Source organism: Aquarana catesbeiana, linkage group LG07, assembly GCF_042186555.1.
Source record: "Aquarana catesbeiana isolate 2022-GZ linkage group LG07, ASM4218655v1, whole genome shotgun sequence".
NCBI classification, from domain to species: Eukaryota; Metazoa; Chordata; class Amphibia; order Anura; family Ranidae; genus Aquarana; species Aquarana catesbeiana.
Window position 1 is genome coordinate 99,030,256 of NC_133330.1, and position 17,312 is coordinate 99,047,567.

General features: G+C 43.0%; 1 protein-coding gene across 1 annotated transcript in view; it reads right to left on the bottom strand.

Moving 5' to 3' along the window:
- SUN2 (Sad1 and UNC84 domain containing 2) overlaps nt 1-17,312 on the bottom strand; it is a gene marked incomplete in the record, with an annotated part of 201,639 nt that overhangs the window by 129,742 nt on the left and 54,585 nt on the right. The window contains 2 exon segments of the mRNA XM_073592532.1: nt 2,034-2,104; nt 9,856-9,949. Of these exon segments, the coding sequence (XP_073448633.1) occupies nt 2,034-2,104; nt 9,856-9,949 (165 nt within the window).

Genomic DNA, 17,312 nt, shown 5'->3' on the forward strand with positions numbered 1-17,312 from the left:
CCTGCTGTCTTCACGCAATGACTGATCACCACCACGACTATTGTCCAGATATTATTGTTTGACTGTTTTCAACTGAACGACTAGTTCGGGTCGGTGTATTATCGATGCGTGTATAGGAACTTACATAGTTCTACTACCAATTTTCTCATGGCTATGTTCCCTTGCCTATTGGCATTATTATTATTACCTCTATCGCTCAGTAGCTACTTACCCATCTATTTGCTCATCTAAATACGTTACCTATATAATGGTGAAGATTTTACATTTGGGTAGCTCTTAGCCTTTGAAACGAACCAGTGAGGGTTCAATTTTCAATTTGATTCAATGGGATTGGATTACTATTGATCGTACCCATTTGAATCTTTTTTGTTTTATGGATGGTTGTCCCTTGTGGTTCTTTTTAAGGAATGTTCCTGATCAGGAACACCTAAAACTTTAAACATATTCCCTATACATGGAGTCTAATTCATCATAATAAATTAGTTTATTTGAATAAGGTCCATTTTCAGTGGGTATTTGAGGGTACACCTGTTCAGTAGGCACATCATAGATTTATGTGCGGAGGTTTTTTTATATCTTCATATTTTTATATGTTCATGTAATCTTACTAGTGTCGTATCATGTTGGTTCTGTATTGGGATAATATTCTTTCTTCTTTTATGATAATAGCTTGTATTTTGAACTCAATCATAGTTCACGATCACATTAGAATTATGTTTATATTATTTTTTATGGGTATTTAATCACATGGGTTTATGCACCTTGAGGTCCTGACACATAATTCACATGTCCATGCCCACATAATTTCACATTTTTAGACTTTTATACTCCTCTATGTGGAGACTGTGTGACATATTTATGTATTTTTAAAACATTTTTTTTATTATTTTTTGGCACAACGCCTCATTAATATTCAGGGGAAATCCTGTGCACACATCAATACATGGTTATTATCTATTTTTCTATTATCACTGGTTAGAATATGCTGTTTGTAACATTTACTAACATTTTAATACTAACAGATAAAACTCATCACCCAATCATTATCCCGTCCAATTTTTTACACACATTTGGTATTGGTATCTATACTCATACATATGTGAGACGGTTTCCTTTTTTTCTCTTAATTTTGAGTGTATGTCTTTATCTAGTAATATTTTTCTCATATCCTTTTAATTCACATTACAGAACTACTTACTAGTCTGTTTTTTACTTCTTCATGTTTACACATTAGGTCATGTTTTCACAGACACAAACTTGGACACGTCTATGGCTTAATTTATGGCTTAATTCATTAATTTTACACATTTTCACTATTAGGTATATATGTATATATATATTTTCTTCATTTCATTCACATATTTTTACCTTATAATTTTCTTTACACTGACGTGTTTTACACATATCCATTTATCCTTTGCATGTTAATTTATTAATTTGCTTACACATCATACGATCTTGTCTTGAGTCCAGGCTGGATTGTTCAGAGACATGTGTTGAGATCTCACGTTATCAGTCCTACCTGATTGGGCTGGGGTATCAGCTGTTTAGCTAATTGAACAATTATCCAGCCACATGGTCTACAACAAGCAGTGTATATATTTGATACTTATTCCAGTGATCGTTAGCTATGAGTAAGCACTCTCCGTAGTGTGAAACGCGTCAGCTCCTGTCTGTATCGCTTTGCTGTGGTATATACAGTGTGATCCCGATTTTTCAATAAAGGCAAAAGAAATTTTCTTTGGAGTGCGGCTGTCCAGAGTTTTTCCGTTCATCTTCATTTGCTCTCCCTCCCCAGTGTCCCCCTGTGTGCTTCCCCCCCCCCCCAGTGTCCCCCTGTGTGCTCTCCCCCGTCCAGTGTCCTCCATTGTGCTCTCCCTCCCCCCTGTGTAGGTGTGGCTTGAGTGTGGGGACACAGGAGGCCCCATGAGTTTTCAGTCCGCCCCTGAATGTATGTTCAAATCCTTTATTTTCTTCCCCTTGCAAAACCTTAAAGTAGAACTTTAGTCGGGAAAATTAAAACAAAAACTTACCTGCAGCCATCAGAGCCAAAATCAGAAGTAGTAGTAGAATCAACAGCGCTTTCTTTAAAAAATTATAAGGCCTGCAAAATTAAAAACATGCTAAAATGTCATACTTTGTATATATAAATGTATAAAAATAAAAGTTTCAGGGCTCATGCACGTGTACAACAGACCCCAAACCAAGTCAAATGCAGCATAATTACAAGGTGCTCCTGAGTTGTTTTGACTTACAGCTAATATTATTTTATTTGCTCACTACTCAAGTAGTTAAAGTGATACTGAACTCTGGTTTAAAAAGAAAAAAAAAATATTCAAATATGTATTTCTAGCTCAAAAAAGCACCTTCAACCGCTCTCATCCTCCTCCAATTATTCAAATTTCATTGTTTTTGCTGCGGTGATCTGACTTCCTGATAGAGTATGGCTACGTTCACTCTCTATGGTTCCACGCTATATAGGGATGTAGCCCCCTCTCTTGCTTGCTCCAAAGATGAACTAGGGACAACTGATTATAGACCATGGGCTTTGTAGTGTGCATATGACCGCAACTAACATGCACTGCTCCTTCCAAACAAATGAAAGTGAGACGGAAAAGAAGTTTGGGAGCTTACGAAGAACATTACAAGGAGGTGAAATACAGTCAAATAATTTAATGAGAAATAGAATACAGGACTATTAAAGCAGAACTTCAGTCGTTTTTTCAATTTACCATCTATTAAATCTTCTGCCCTTGTTGTTTTAACTTTGAATAGTAAAATATTTTTGTTCTGCCAGTAAATACCTTATACAGCCCACTTCCTGTTTCTTGTCTAGTAAAAAGCCTAGGCTTATGACATCATGCACAGCTCTCTCACTTGTGAGAGTTTGCCAGGAAGGGAGGGGGGATGAATCACAAGAGGGCCAATGAGAGCTGCAGAGTTGGAGGTGTGCCTCTGTATGCCTGTGTAAATCCAGGAAGTGAACAGGCAGCAGCTTCAGCTGCCCACAGTTAAAATGGTTGCAGCCAGACTCAGTGGAGGGAGATTTCTGCAGCATATTTGGCAAGTACAGAATCACAGTATATATAAAATAATATGCAAAGTGGTTGGAGGGAAGCTTCAGAATGGCAAATATGTTTTTATTAACAATTATGTGAGCAGAGGTGCAGTTCCTCTTTAAGTAGTGGGTGTGTATGGATTTTTTTTGGAAAATAAGGATCTCATTTAGTGTCACTTTAATTCAAGCTGCTTCTCAGGTGTTTTTATATCTCACATAAACATGTACTATGACTCCAAACTATAATTAAGACAGATTTAACATTTTTAAGGTCTTAATATGGATAAAGTCCTCTTTTTTTTTGTAACAGTTCAGGTTTTATTGAAACATGAAAAAGTATTCAAGGAAACAATCTAAAAATAATACAGATATCAATCTTAAAATGTTACTAAACCCACAACAGTAAAATCAGTCTGTATATGCAGTAAAGCATGCTTGGTATACTGTGGAACCCAAGTTCCACAGTGAGTATACGAAAGCCTCTGCATTGGGTATAAAAAGGCTGTGTGATCCTGTCTCCTCCTCTTCTTCCACTGACTCCAACCCATCTCTTGATAGAACAGAGCATTAGGAGTCAGGCTGCACATGCTCAATTTGATGTGTATTGCTAGAGGTTTTTTTTTTCTTGGGAGAGTGCATGTGATCAGCACAGGGCCAATCAGCACTGTCAAGACAGAGGGTCAGGGGAAAATGAAAACTCCTCCTATAAGGTTAACCAGGCACTGATACAAGTCACAAGACTGCTATATACTACTGATGAAAAATAGGATTTTTATTACAGCTTACCTGTAACATCCTTTTCTTGGAGTACATCATGGGACACAGAGCCTTAAGTAATTAAGGGCCCCTTCAGGTGTTGACACTGGTTATACCCAATCAAGGAAGTTCACTGCCTATATAACTCCTCCTTCTTTCAGGAGCACATAAGTTTTTGTAGCAAAGCAATATACTTAATCCCAAAAGAGGGGCGGGGCCTCTGTGTCCCATGATGTACGCCAAGAAAAGGATTTTACAGGTAAGCTGTAATAAAAATCCTGTTTTCTTTATTGTACATCATGGGACACAGAGCCTTAGGTAATCACTTAATGGGACGTCCCATAGCAATGCTACTTGAGGGGAGGGAGAGACAACCCGCAGGGTACCGACAGACTTGAGGATTTATACTGCTGCCTGCAGCAGTATAAATCGAAGGCGATATCCTCATACTTCCTTACATCCACCTGATAAAATTTTGTGAATGTATGCACTGAAGACCAAGTTGTGGCCTTTCAGATCTGAGCCATGGAGGCCTGGTGATGCACTGCCCAAGAAGCACTAACCGACCTGATAGAGTGTGCCTTAAATTGAAACGGGGGAATTTTACCCCTTAAATCATAAGTTTGAATTATCACTTGCCGAATCCACTTAGCGACAGTGGATTTCGACGCTGCCTGTCCTTTCTTAGGACCCTCTGGCCGAATAAATAAGACATCAGTCTTATGAATCTGAGCAGTTGCCTTAAAATAGATTTTCACTGCTCTCACCACATTAAGATAATGTAGTGACTCTTCTTCCCTGGAACATGGTTTTGGAAAAAACGATGACAGGACAATATCTTGAATCAGGTGAAACCTGAAACCACTTTTGATAAAAAAAAAAGTCTGGACGAGGGCGTAACACCACTCTGTCCCCATGACAAATCAAATATGGCTCTTTACAAGAAAGAGCAGCCAATTCCGAAACCCTTCTTGCTGAGCGCTCACACAGCATTACAGCGGGAGAGAGCGTCGTGTCAACATCGGAAGAAAAGAAGAGGGAAGAAGACGACGCAGAAGACCGGGCCACTGCTAGCAAAAGAGCGGCAGAAGATAGCGGAGGAGCCCGGCAGAAGAATCGGACACCAGGAGAAGAGGCCAGAGAGAGCGGAGAAGAACCGGACACCAGGAGAAGACGCCGGCGAGAGCGGAGAAGAACCGGACACCGGGAGAAGACGCCGGAGAGACCCCCGAAGTCGGAAGAAGACCCCCAAAGCTGCCTAATAAATTACTTTAAAAACCTGTGTAGTGTGTTTTTTTATTGACACTTTTTTCCCTAGGTGGATGGATAGGGGTACGATGTACCCCATACTCATTCACATAGGGTGGGGGGCCGGGATCTGGGGGCCCCCTTATTAAAGGGGGCTCCCAGATTCCGATAAGCCCCCGCCCGCAGACCCTGACAACCAATGGCCAGGGTTGTCGGGAAGAGGCCCTTGTCCTCATCAACATGGGCGCTTGCTTGTCCCCACCCCCTTTCCTGACCAGCCGGGCTGCGTGCTCGGATAAGGGTCTAGTATGGATTTTGGGGGGCCCCCACGCCATTTTTTCGGCATAGGGGTTCCCCTTAAAATCCATACCAGACCTAAGGGCCTGGTATGCCCCCAGAGGGGAAGCCATGCCGGATTTTTATTTAAAATTTGGCGTGGAGTTCCCCCTCAAGATTCATACCAAAACAAGGTGCCTGGCATTAGCGGGGATCCAAGTTGGATTCCCGTACCAGTTTGAACCCGGCTCGCAAGGTGTCAATCTCGCCGATAAAAGCGGCGAGATTGACACAATATCAAACAACAATACAGAAGTTGACCAAAGGGTAGTGGTAAAGAGCTGAAAAACCAAGTGATTTGGTGAAAGTTGGCTGAAAAAGTTCTGCCGTGTGTATGCAATACAAACTTATGGCCAACGCCCTTTGTACAAAAATCCACAGGAAAGTTTGTACAAAGTCCTATCCTGTGTATGAGGCTTAAGAATGAGTTACAAGTGGTCTTTTGAAATAAGACCGATAAAGCTGAGACTTGGCCTTTAATAGTACTCAAGGCCAATTTCATTTCTACTCCTAATTGTAGAAAGGCAAGAATTCTGCCTATGATACATCTCCGAGGGTGCCAAACTCTTGGATTCACACCAGGAAACATAAGCCCTATGTTCTGGAAGCTGGCTTCCTTGCATTAATCAAGGTAGAGATAACTGACCCGGAAAGCCCACGTTTCTTCAGAATGTGAGTTTCAATAGCCAAGCCGTTAAATTTAGAGACCGTAAGGTAGGATGGAATATCGGTCCCTGTGAGAGCAGATCTGGCCTTAGTGAAAGGGACCATGGGCCCTCCACTGCCATCTTTACAATTTCTGCATACCATGACCTTCTGGGCCATGCTGGTGCCACCAGAATTACCGGATTTCTTTCCAGCTTGATCCTGCAAAGAAGTCAAGGCAGCAACTAAAGAGGGTGGAATGCATAGATCAGTGAGAACTGATCCCATGGGGTCACCAACGCATCCATTCCGCATGCGAATTGATCCCTTGTTCTGGCCACAAAGTTGACTAACTTCATGTTGAACCTGGACGCTAGAAGATCTATGTCTGGAGTCCCCCATCTTTGGCAAACAGCCCAAATTATGTCGGGGTGAAGAGACCATTCCACTGGGAATAACTGCTGGCGAATCAAGTAGTCCGCCTGCCAATTCTCTACTTCCAGAATGAAGACTCCCGATAGGCACGGAACATTCCTTAGGTATGTTAGGCCTTTATTCACATTGGAAATCGCAGCGTCAACTGCTGGTATTTTCCATCTTTTGGAGAATTTCTCCTCCAGGGGATAGAGAATTGCAATTTTCTTAGGAGGGAGAAAATTCTTATGTGGGTGATCCCATTCAGCAAAAATAAGCTGTTTTAGTAATGCATGTGCAGGAAACGCATGCAAAGGCAAGAGGGTTTTAAGGAACCCAAGGAAGAAACCGAACTTTCAGGGAACTCCGTTAGGGGTAGCATGAAAGTGGAACGAACCATCTCCGTAAGAGATTGTATCAGCAATTTCTCAGATTTGAGAGGCTGAAAAAGGCTCATCTACCGTTGTTTCCTCCGCAGAGGAATCATCATCGGTTTGTTTTTCCTCCTGATCGACTGAGGGTAACACCTCATCCTGTGCCCACTGTTCCCCTTGCAAAGGTTCTGAAGTGGGGGAGGGGGATCCAGCACGCTTCCTATCCATCTGAATGGAGGATGCGATTAAAGCCGCTAATCTTTCTTCCGGATCATGCAGGGAGGAGGAAAGGACATCTTCAGTCACGTATACAGGGGCTGAGATTTGAGAAGCAGTTGCACCATCAATTTGTTCCAATGGGTCACCCTGACTTGCCATAACTGGTAATTCAGGCGAGGATGACAGCATGGAAATGCGACTCGGGATCCTAGCGCCTGGGGGTGAAACCTTTACCTTTTTGTTTTTTGTGATGTCTTTTTTGGTAGGAGTAGTCCTAAGTACAAAAACAGAGGCACTATACAAATTGCACTTAATCACTGTAAATAGTCATGACATTAAAAGTCGCTATAAAATTCAGCCTAGTGCTGGGAAAAAGGTGTCGTTCCTGTATCAGGAATGCCAGTTTGCAACCCTCAGATGTCCCACAGCTCGTGTCCTTGTGTTGCAGGCTGCTTGTTTTCTACTCGTCAGGGGAGGAGAGACTGTCACAGCTGTGTTGTATTTTGTTTTTAGCCTGCCGTGTGTCCTCGTGGACGTTCACGGCATCACGCTTAGGCCCCACCCCCTCCGAGAAAAAATTCCGCTGCTTTTTACTGTTAAAATGTTCCCGCGTGTTTTCGGGTCCACCGACCCAACACGGGGGGGGGGGGGAGCTGGGACCCATCCAGCAGCAGGCACAAACAACAGTGAAATCAGCCACAGTTAAAACAATTAGCGGTATTAGTGGGACCTCCGCACCCCCCCCCCAGCGGGCGGTAATGTAAGGGGGGTACAGTGCTGCTGTCCCCCTAACCCTCTGGTTCCATCAGGGGGGAGAAGAAAACATTTTTGCAGATTTCTTTTACCTTGCAAAGTCTCCCTCCACATGCTGCTGCAACCAGACACGGACTGAGTGTACAGTAAAGACAACAGAGTAAGGTATGTGCATAGACTCCCTCTAGTGGAGAATTAAGGCATGACAAAATTTTTTCCCTAATGGAAGAAATATAGATGTTTTTAATACCTAAGTTTCTTCCCTTACCTTATCCTCGCCCCAGGAATTTCTGAATTAACAGACTATCCAACCTTCACCCGTCACGATGGGCTGCGTTTAGCAAACCTTCAAGGACTGGGTCCCTAAAACGGGGTTCCAACTGTCTTGGACCTGTAAAGAGCACCCCATCAAGAAGTAATGTAACAAGACCTAAGCCCTGGGTTCCTGGAGTCCAGCCCTACAAAGAGAGGCATTACAGGCAAAACCTTGTGCTTTGGATACGAGGCCCCAGGTACCATCCCTTTAGGTCTCAATGGCACTTTGATGGATCTGGTCTTTATGGAGGCTATTTAAATACAGCATGGATCCCTTCAGTGGAGCTCCTCAGAGCACATCTTCACTCGTGACCAACACCTTAGACACTGGCAAAAAAACTGATGTGCTCCTGGAAGGAGGAGGGGTTATATAGGGAGTGAACTTCCTTGATTGGGTATAACCAGTGTCAACACCTGAAGGTGGCCTATAATCCATTAAGTAATTACTTAAGGCTCTGTGTCCCATGATGTACGATAAAGAAAAAAGGTATTAAGCAGTTTATATTTACTAAAACTATTGCATGTCCATGTTCTGTGTACTGTGGGAGACCAGATATAGTGAATGCAGGGCCCTGGGTTTAGTAACACTTTAAATGTCATATGTACATCTTTGTGGATGTTCATTTACAAATATAAAAGTGCTGTTATAGCAGTTTATTCTACCATCACTAGTCACAATTGCACTAAGAGCAAAGCTTTATAACATTTAGCAATGGAGAAGGACACTCAATTCATAGTATATAAATGCACTTTTCACCACATGGCAAAAAACAAACACATGTATTTTCTGTTTAGCTGACTGAGGAAGACTGTTCCCATGTTTGGTGAGGTAACTCAGTATAAAACCAAAATAGTTTTGCCATGTTGGAGACTTATGGCCACTAAAGCTGTTAAATAAAAATGATCTTCAGAATTTACGGAATCCTAGGAAATCATAAATGCTTGAAGACAAAGACTATTCAAAGTGGGGCACAGAAAAAAAAAAAAAGAAACACATAAATTGCTTTTGAACGTATAACAATTGAAGAATCTAAATTATTTGAATGTCTTTTTTTCAAGCAAATTTACTGCTTTATGCGTTCAAACAAATTTACAGTTTTTTTTTGCTGTATCGGTTTCCAGTATCTTCACTATATCATACTGATTGAGGATACATATATAAAAAAGGAGTTTATCCTATTTTACCCTAATGGGAGCTGAGATTTGTCAGCCCTGCTAAGCAATGAGAGGAACGGTGCCTTACACTAAGGAATGAATGAAAGCTTAAATCCCCATACACATGGCTATAAATTGCAAAGTCTATGCACACCAAACAAGCTTACCTTTTAATTTTCATACCACAATACGAACAATAAGCCCTTAGTGTGGCAATTTACCTACCAGTTGAAGATTTATAGGCAGACTCAAGAAAACCCCACACATATACAGGAAGAACATATCAGCTCCATGTCACTAGTGTTCTACCGTGTTACTCAAACCCAATACTTAGAGCTGCAAGGCAAAAATTTTAAACGGTTTGCCATTGTGCACAATGATAACATGCTGCTTTCAATGATTTTCAGGGCCAAACAGCTTCTAGCAGTGGTAACCTGCTGCTTGGGGTGCTGCACACTACTGATCAATGATCATGCAAGCAATTTGATTCCAGCTGACCAGAACTGCACCTAAAAATGTAACAAACTGCTTCATACTTAAGTTATGTCTATGATTTGCATACATTTTGTTTGCTTTACTGACCGGGTTAAAATAAAGACATCAAGAAGAGAAGCAGAGGTGGTCATACGATACCAGGTTGTACCAATCCACCAGTAAAAGAGTCCGAATACACGACCTAAAGAGTGGAAGGAAAAAAGAGTAACTGAGATTAATATATCATTCAGAAAAGATAACAATTATGTAAAAAAAAAAAAAAAAACAATGCATTTTGTTATCTAAAGATGTACTGGAAAGATGAACTCTCTAGGATGCCATTAGCAATACCTTGTAGTTTTATTTTTTTATTTTCTAATATGGACTACAATCATGAAACTGACATTCACAGATTTTTTTTAGACGATTTTATACATGAAATCCATATAGTGTGCTTTGGCTGCTTCCTTCTGTTTTTTCCTTCATATAACATATAACATATTGTGAAAAAAATATGGAGCTGCTTTTGCTGGTCTCTTTCTGAAGATGTTAGTTGTCTAGCTGTGCCAAGCTTTAGCAAGCTTGGAGTCATAGATTCAAAATAAATATGCTGTAAACAACAGCCAAAAAGTCAGGATTCCTTATATTTGCTTTGACTCAAAGCATTGAAGACAAAGCATCAACATGACAGCCAGGGATTTACCATTTTCAAAGGGAGAAGTTAGCAATGGAAGCCTACATAATTCTTATTTTATGAGGTACTTTGGTCGCCTAGATGTGTCTTGCATATCTAAGGCTACATATTTTAAGGCATTTCTTACATTTTCTGTGCAGCAGCCCCCAGCAGCCCCCCCCCCCCAATACTTACCTGCGCATGTCAATCACAGCCAGTGAGTCACTGGGGAGAGAGAGGGGACAGGGCCGAGCCACAGCTGTGTGTGTGTGAATGGACATGCAGAACAGTGGCGTGAGAGAGCACCTGCTCTGGTGTTTCCCTATTGCAAGCTGCTCTGGGGGGCACTCAGCAGGAGGTGGGGGCCATGAGCACCTGCGGGGGACCCATGGAGGGGAGGATCAGGGCTGCTCTGTGCAAAACAGCTGCTGAAGCTCTGTCTCAGCTGTAAAGCGTCTGAGAGTCATGTGACTGGCCTGAAGTCAGCTGAAAATGGGTATTTATTGCGCTCGTTTTATAAAAATGCTTAACACAGTATGGTATGCTAGCCTCTAATAGAGGGGCTGGCAGTGACAATTATAGGTTTTTTTTCTCAATAATAGTGGTGGGTGGGCTGAGCAGAGACAGGGACAGAGAGGGGGATGACAGGCAGGAAGGAGGGGGGTGAGGGAGGAAGAGAGGAGAGCAGAGCAGGGCATCCTATTACAGAGGGAGGCACTTAGACCACGGTGATCAGGGCGGAGCAGCCCTGGTTATTGTGGTAGTTTAGAGAAGCCATACAGAAAGTGGTATATTCAGGGTTTTTTTTTTACAGTTTAGAGGGGGCAGATTACAAAGCAGAAGCGCTGTGCTGTTTAATCTGCTTTAAGGGACCAGAATATGATTTTTTTTTTTTTTTGGGGGGGGGGGGGGTTAACAAACCCTTTAACCTATATGTCCATGTGCACACAGGAGTTCAGAGACAGGGGTGTTTAAAGGCAGAAAAAAACATCACTTGTGTGTTCAGGAGAGGTGCTTTTGAGCATAACAAAACACTCAAAAGTGCATAAACATGTATAAATGCATTTGAAATGTCCAGAATTCTGGCCAATTGAATGTACAGGAGAGGAATAGAGAGAGCAGCACTACTGCACTCATGCATAGAGCTGGATTCAGATAGGAATCATGCAAGTATAAGGTTGGGTGAGGGGGCGATACAACCACTGGGACATTTTTTACCCAAATGCACAGAATGCATTAAAGGTAAATATGTCCTGCCTTTAAAACCATAGCAAGCAAATCATTTTTTGGTAAATATGTTTCAATGTTTCTTAGCTTTAGATCCTGTCAGTAGTGTTGAGTTGTTAGCCTGTTGTGCTCAATTCTTCAGATAGCCATTGAGTTGCCACCTGCAGACCCAATAGGCAGGCCAATGGCCAACTGAAAAAGTGTGCATGGCAGGTTAACAATATTGCTGCTACTTTTAAAGTAGCAGCTTAGCAATGTCAGCCTAAAATAGTAAGTACTGTTACTGCCAGGATCACTAGGTAAAAAACTGCATCAGATTCACAAAAATGATTTGCTAATGAACACTGGAAAGAGGAGTGATGGCTAACATACTGAAAAATAGATTTCGAATTTACATACCAAAATGTATAGTGTATAACAATTCTGCTCCAGGTAACTCGTACGCAGAGCTGAAAGATACTACTTAAAGCGTTTGTTAACCCAAAAAAAAAAAAAAAAAAGAAGTAGATTCTGGTCCCTTAAAGCAGATTACACAGCATAGCGTAATCTGCCCCCCTCTAAACTGTAAAAAAAAAATCCTAAACCTACCACTTCCTGCATGCCCTCTCTAATCAGACCACGATAACCAGGGCAGCTCCGCCCTGATCACCATGGTCAAAGTGCCTCCCTCTGTGATAGGCTGCCTGCTCTCACCCCCTCCTTCCTCCTTGTCAGCGCCCTCTCTGTCTGTCTCTGTGCTGGCCCCGCCCCCCCGCCGCTATTATTTTAATATTAAAATATACATTTTGTCACTGCCAGTCTCTCTATTAGAGGCTGGCATAGCACATTGTGTACAGTATCTCACAAAAGTGAGTACACCCTTACATTTTTGCAAATATTTTATTCTATCTTTTCATGTGACAACACTGAAGAAATGACACTTTGCTACAATGTAAAGTAGTGAGTGTACAGCTTGTATAACAGTGCACATTTGCTGTCCCCTTAAAATAACTCAACACACAGCCATTAATGTCTAAACCACTGGCAACACAAGTGAGTACACCCCTAATTGAAAATGTTCAAATTGGGACCAATTAACCATTTTCCCTCCCCGGTGTCATGTGACTCGTTAGTGTTACAAGGTCTCAGATGTGAATGGGGAGCAGGTGTGTTAAATTTGGTGTTATCGCTCTCACTCTCTCATACTGGTCACTGGAAGTTAAACATGGCACCTCATGTCAAAGAACTCTCTGAGGATCTGAAAAAAATAATTGTTGCTCTACATAAAGATGGCCTAGGCTATAAGAAGATTGCCAAGACCCTGAAACCGAGCTGCAGCATGGTGGCCAAGACCATACAGTGGTTTAAAAAGGACAGGTTCCACTTAGAACAGGCCTCGCCATGGTAGACCAAAGAAGTTTTAGTGCACATGCTCAGCGTCATATCCAAAGGTTGTCTCTGGGAAATGGATGTATGAATGCTGCCAGCATTGCTGCTGAGGTTGAATGGGTGGGGGGTCAGACTGTCAGTACTCAGACCATACACCACACACTGCATCAAATTGGTCTGCATGGGTGTCGTCCTAGAAGGACCCTCTTCTAAAGATGATGCACAAGAAAGCCTGCAAACAGTTTGCTGAAGACAAGCAGACAAAGGACATGGATTACTGGAACCATGTCCTGTGGTCTGATGAGACCAAGATAAACTTGTCTGGTTCAGATGGTGTCAAGCGTGTGTGACCAGGTGAGGAGTACAAAGACAAGTGTGCCTTGCCTACAGTCAAGCATGGTGGTGGGAGTGTCATGGTCTGGGGCTGCATGAGTGCTGCCGGCACTGGGGAGCTACAGTTCATTGAGGGGAGCATGAATGCCAACATGTACCGTGACATACTGAAGTAGAGCATGATCCCCTCCCTTCGGAGACTGGGCCGCAGGGCAGTATTCCAACATGATAAAGACCCCAAACACCCCGCCAAGACGACCACTGCCTTGCTAAAGAAGCTGAGGATAAAGGTGATGGACTGGCCAAGCATGTCTCCAGACCTAAACCCTTGTGAGCATCTGTGGGGCATCCTCAAACGGAAGGTAGAGGAGCGCAAGGTCTATAACATCCACCAGCTCCGTGATGTCATTGTGGAGGAGTGGAAGAGGACTCCAGTGGCAACCTGTGAAGCTCTGGTGAACTCCATGCCCAAGAGGGTAAAGGCACTGCTGGAAAATAATAGTACCACACAAAATATTGACACTTTGGGCTCAATTTGGAGATTTTCAGTTAGGGGTGTACTCACTTTTGTTGCCAGCGGTTTAGACATTAATAGCTGTGTGTTGAGTTATTTTGAGGGGACAGCAAATTTACACGGTTATACAAGCTGCACACTTACTTCATTACATTGTAGCAAAGTGTCATTTCTCAAGTGTTGTCACAATATAAAAATGTGAGGGGTGTACTCACTTTTGTGAGATACTGTATGTTTTATTTAAAAACGAGAGCTGTAAATACTGTTTATCAGCTGTCTTCAGGCCAGTCACGTGACTCGCAGCTGCTTTCCAGCTCCGGTGGGTGTCTTCTGCAGAGGAGACGAGCAGCCCCTCTCACAGAAGACATCAGAGCTACAAAGTGGCCTTAAGTGATGAGACCGGCCTGAAGACATACAGTATTTACAGCACTTGTTTTTAAATAAAACATACACAGTGTGCTATGCCAGCCTCTAATAGAGGGGCTGGCATAGACTTGTATAGATGCCTTAACAAACACTTTAACTGCTTGACAATTATAATGAAAGAAACAAATCCCAATTACCCACATCAATGATAAAGGGAACATGTAGTAAAATAACCCTAGACTAAAGTTGGCCATAAATGGGTCAAAATTTGGCTGGTTTGACTGAATTTCGATCTATATTTGGCCGTTCCTGCTTGACAGAAGTTAATTTAAACTACAAACTTCTGTCGAATGGGAATGTTGGAAAAATTTTCTTGATCAGTGGTTGCAGCCGCTGATCACTATATTTTGCTGTCAGAATGCAATGTCTCAGTGGGGTGGATTCCTTTATCCACCTCACTTGTCAAGATGGAGAAATCGGTTTGTCTTTTTTCGATCACCCTGCTGGCTGATTGAAAACAAATTAAGCAATCTGAAGGATCTATTGTAATCTAATGAGATTTATGATAATCAGACAAAGGATGGCTTTAACTTGAACTTTTCTGAATAGGTACAGAATAGAAAGTGACAATGCCAACAGTTAGAGTGCCAACGCGATATGCATATACTGTAGCACAACAGACCACATAGAAGAGATTGCAGTAACAGGGCTGCCAAGGAGCAGTTTCTGTATACAGTCACTAGGTGGCAGCACAGTCTATGAGACCCTCAGAGAAAGATAACAGTCAGTACTAGTGGCTACTTGCATTTCCCTTGAAACAGAACTTCTCACACAGGGAGGTGGAAGTCTCTGATAGTCCAGGTGGGCAGCTGAAGGGATCCCACAGGGTAGTGGCAGGAAAGTCTTAGACGAGTTCTCTCTGAGCACCACTTGGCAGAAGAGAGAACAATTTTTACACTCTAAATGTGTCCAGGAGCCCAGAGACTTGTGGAAGCCCAGAGTATTGTGGGAAACAGAATTAAAGGAACCAGCAACTGCACTTGTGCATGGTAAGTAAACGGGCATTTCATTACACTCCAACCCACTTGAACTTTTCATCCCTGGTAAGGATGGAGGCTGAACAAGTTATCCTGCGCAAAGTTTTCAGGGCTCTCGCTATGCTATGTCTGTGAGAGCCTCAAGGCTGAGTCTCCGCTCGATCTTCTGGGACAAGAGGCAATGCATCTGTTTTTAGGCGCCTCAGAGGGCGATGGTCCAGAGGGCCCCTCAGAGGGAGCATGGCAGTGAGCTGGGCAGCCAGTGGGCTGTGCAACATCATCAGGTTCCATAGCTGCTCCCAGAGGAGTGGGATGTTAAGGTGAAAAAAGTAGGTGTCAGTCCCTATGAAACCTTTGGTGGCCAAGAGGCTTATGATTCACAGACTCTTTAAAAGGTTGAAGGCCAAAGTCTGATGCTCCCAATCTCCTTGATTGGCCTGTAAACTTTTGGCCTTCATATTGGCCTGGGTTCTGTTCCTGGATCTAGGAAGTCGGAGTGAGCCAAGTAGAAAGTGAAATCTGGGCCTCAGTCCCCTTTAACCCTGAAGAGTCCACACATTTTCAGCCGACTTGCACAGTTCACTAGAACAGACCCACAGACAACTTATCTCTACAACCAGGTATACATTTTGTTAGCACTTCAGTGCCCTTCGTCGACGTGGATTTTTTCCACAATAGAGAGGGATTGTAACCTAGACATTACAACCTGCCTTAGTGCCTCTATTAGAGAGGCAATCACTGGATCCTCTGAGTTCCTTCCTACCCAGTTATACTCTTTTACTGCAAGGATAAGGTTTGCGTAGGCCAAACCTTGGGTCTTTCTCCAGTTGAAGCAGTCTCTCTGAAGATAGTCCAACAAGATAGCCCCGGCACGGAGATGGTGACCTTGCTCACCTTGTCCACCTCTGGGGTGACGTTTGCCTTTTCCACAAGAGGGCATCCACTCCTCGCCCATCAGGGGAGTATTTCTATCTGATAGAAAGAGTGGCTTAACTTCAGACAGAGTTATCTGCTTTAAAGTGCAATTTCTGGATGGCCACCTCCCAGGGGTTGCAGATACTGTAGGTCTACTCGCTTTCTGCTATGATGGTCATGAGTGTGTCAGAGCCTGTGTGTGTCTCTGCTCTAACATGCCATGGCTACTTCTAAAAGTCTGTGGTACCCCAAATTGGGGTTACTTGCATCCTTCTCTTGTAAGGTTTCTCTGAATTTGTCAGACTACAGTCCATCTACAAATTGGGCCTTCCTTCATCTGTATCACCCCAGCCAAGACAATCTACTTGGCCCCTTTTCCAGGCCAGTTCTGCCTACTGAGAAGGCAAGATCTCATATGATAGGATCAGACCCCCCAACAACTTGATCCAATCATTCAAGTTCTGCCCTTGCCCTGTGTACTTGGGAACCTGTTGCAACAGGAATAAGGGGTCATCTTTGCAGGGGTGATAGGCTGCCTGCTTCCTTGTGGATTATCACCTTTCCAATCACCATGGTCGATGCTGTTCTTAGATTCTAAATGTAATGTAACGGGATTCATATTCAGCTGAATGATCAGACAGAGGGTGGCTTTAACTTCAAATTAGATGCAGAGTGAAAACCAACAATGCTAAGAGAAGTGGCAAATAGATATGTATATAACACAATACAACGTACAACACAGAGGACAGCCTTGCAGTGTTTCTGCATGCACAAGAGCACCCCCCTTTAGGCTTAGCACTCTGGGCATAGCTGGCACAGTGCTCTATGTAGCCACAGGAGTTGGAAAGAAAGCTATGTGCTCGTGTACTAAAACCAGGCAGCCATTATGCCAGGATTAAAGTAGGAGGACCAGTCACCTGGTGACAGCTCACATGCCCAGCCACTGCTGTCTCATGAGACGTGGTCTCTATGAGCACCAGGGAGCAGAGGAACGAGCAATTTATACCCCCTTGGGCATGTTCGTGCATTCAGGGGCTTGTGAGAGCCCACACTTCTATCTGCACAAGGCATGTAAAGGGGCACTCTGCTACACTACCACCTCAGAAATGTTAAAAGATAACCAAGGTATGTA